The sequence below is a fragment of the Cornus florida genome, unplaced genomic scaffold (genome assembly GCF_030987335.1).
Source record: "Cornus florida cultivar Cherokee Brave unplaced genomic scaffold, ASM3098733v1 CherokeeBrave_3.0.0_Hap2_Chr04, whole genome shotgun sequence".
NCBI lineage: Eukaryota > Viridiplantae > Streptophyta > Magnoliopsida > Cornales > Cornaceae > Cornus > Cornus florida.
In genome coordinates, this window is record NW_026775574.1 from 22,959,797 (window position 1) to 22,961,903 (window position 2,107).

General features: G+C 31.9%; 1 protein-coding gene across 1 annotated transcript; it reads left to right on the top strand.

The window, feature by feature from the left end:
• Window positions 1-848: 848 nt before the first annotated feature.
• Window positions 849-1,895, top strand: LOC132302209 (snakin-2-like). Its single transcript, XM_059799078.1, has 4 exons — window positions 849-968; window positions 1,100-1,138; window positions 1,232-1,271; window positions 1,374-1,895. Exons 1-4 carry the CDS (start codon window positions 915-917, stop codon window positions 1,556-1,558), a joined length of 318 nt encoding a protein of 105 aa, XP_059655061.1. The 5' UTR covers window positions 849-914; the 3' UTR covers window positions 1,559-1,895.
• The last annotated feature ends 212 nt before the right edge of the window (window positions 1,896-2,107 follow it).

Here is a 2,107-nt window from a genome sequence, read left to right on the forward strand (position 1 = left end):
TAGTATTTAGAACTCCCTACTTAAGTGTATATATACATATTTACAAATTTTCTGATCTCCTAGAATATTCTTTCTATTCACTAATTTTACAAAAGAGTTCTTCATCCCTCTATAACACCGCATACTTTCTTATATTCATATTTTATTTATATTTTTATAAACATATATTTTCTCACCGTATAATTCCTCCTAATCCATATAACTTTTGCAAGATGCACACACATGTCTTTATAGAGACTCAAACACTCTACTTTTACAAGATGAAAAAATATAACCATGCAAACTTACACATACAACCTTTGGCATGAAATATTTTTTCATTTTTCAAATATGTAGTAATACCCTCAGCCCTAAGGTACGGGTATCTTTTCCTCTCTCTTCAACTCCCCTTCCTTTAGGTAACGTTTTTGTACTATTGGACAACTTGTATTGGTAAATTGGTAGTAAGTTCATCAAAAGACATCAAATAATGGTTTTTCTAATAATTTTAATTTTGAAATTTATATAGAGTTATATTTACAATATATATATATATATATATATATATATACTTAATAAATGTCACATTGTAAAGTTAATACTACTCCAAATTGAAAATATAGGTGCGAGCTTGAGTTGGTCCAATGGATCTAGCTTCATGTCATGCTTGAACATAACATAAGGTGTGTTCTTGGAACATTAATTAACACATCACTATATATACCAACCACATTAGTTGTCAGAAAGAGGATATGGTGGGTTTAACTTTTGTCTTGTAAAAAGAATAAAAATCCATGGGCAATTTTGTAATTATGTGACACTGGAAGGCTTTATAAAGAGCTTTGCACTGACGACCTAAACCTCTCTTACAAGTCCCAAAGCTTCAACTCTCAGTATATACTGCTGACAAGTAATAGTTTATATTAGCAGCAAAAATGGCTTCACGCTTGCTTATTCTAATGGCGGTTTTGCTCTTCTGTGTTACTCAGGTAGAGACTAGACACTAGTACTCTTGGCCTGTAATTATTTTATTTTATATTTTCTCAAATTAAACCACTAGATTATTAGAAGATATACAGTGCTTTAATTTGTTGATTTTACTTTGATATGCTCGAAACAGGTCTCATCTGATGTTGAGATTGAAGACCATCAAATCCAGGTTTCATTAAAACCACTACTTTACCTATATATATATATATATATATATATTTCTCTAGCTGCATGTATATACTCAAATTTATTTAATTTTCAGGTAGGGAAAGGTGCTAACAGAAGGCTTTTGCCATATTTGGGTAATTTCTCTCACCATATATATATAATAAATGTACGTATATATGTATGTATAATATATGTATGAATAAATTATTAGATTATGTATGCGTTGCAATTTGCAGACTGTGGGGGGCTGTGCAAGAATCGGTGCAGTTTGCACTCGAGGCCAAACGTGTGCACGAGAGCGTGTGGCACGTGCTGCGCACGGTGCAAGTGTGTACCACCGGGCACTTCAGGGAACAGAGAGATGTGTGGGAGGTGCTACACCGACATGACTACTCACGGCAACAAGACCAAGTGCCCTTAATTGATTCGACCCCATCACCCTAAAATCTTATATGGCTATATATATATATAAATATATAGTTGTGATATATATATATGTTTGTGGAATTAAGTTCTATTACGCAGTGGAATAGATAGGCTTTGAATAGCAATCAGTGTATGTGTGTCTGTGCAATGAAGTTTAATTCTCACTAGTTTCAGTTGTATTATGGGGCAGTCTTTCGGTGAAGTAATGGTTGAGCAATTTAAATGGATTTTTTTTTGTTTTTTTTTTTTTTTTTTTCTGCAATGGATATGGGTTATTGAGGACAAGGTTTAAATTATTTCGCAGAACAACAGTATTTTTTTATTTTTTATTTTTCAAAGCCAAAATAAAAAAGAAACAAAAGAAAACTACAATTTCACAGAACCCTCAACACTGGAAAGACCGCAATGACAGAACACAAATTGCTGCGTTTGGAGATAAAAAAGCTTATAGATAATTAATAAGAAAAAAATCACATAACCCTCTCTACTATTATTTTTGTTCAAAAAAATGCTCCCAAATTAAAATTAAAAATTATTTTTGTTC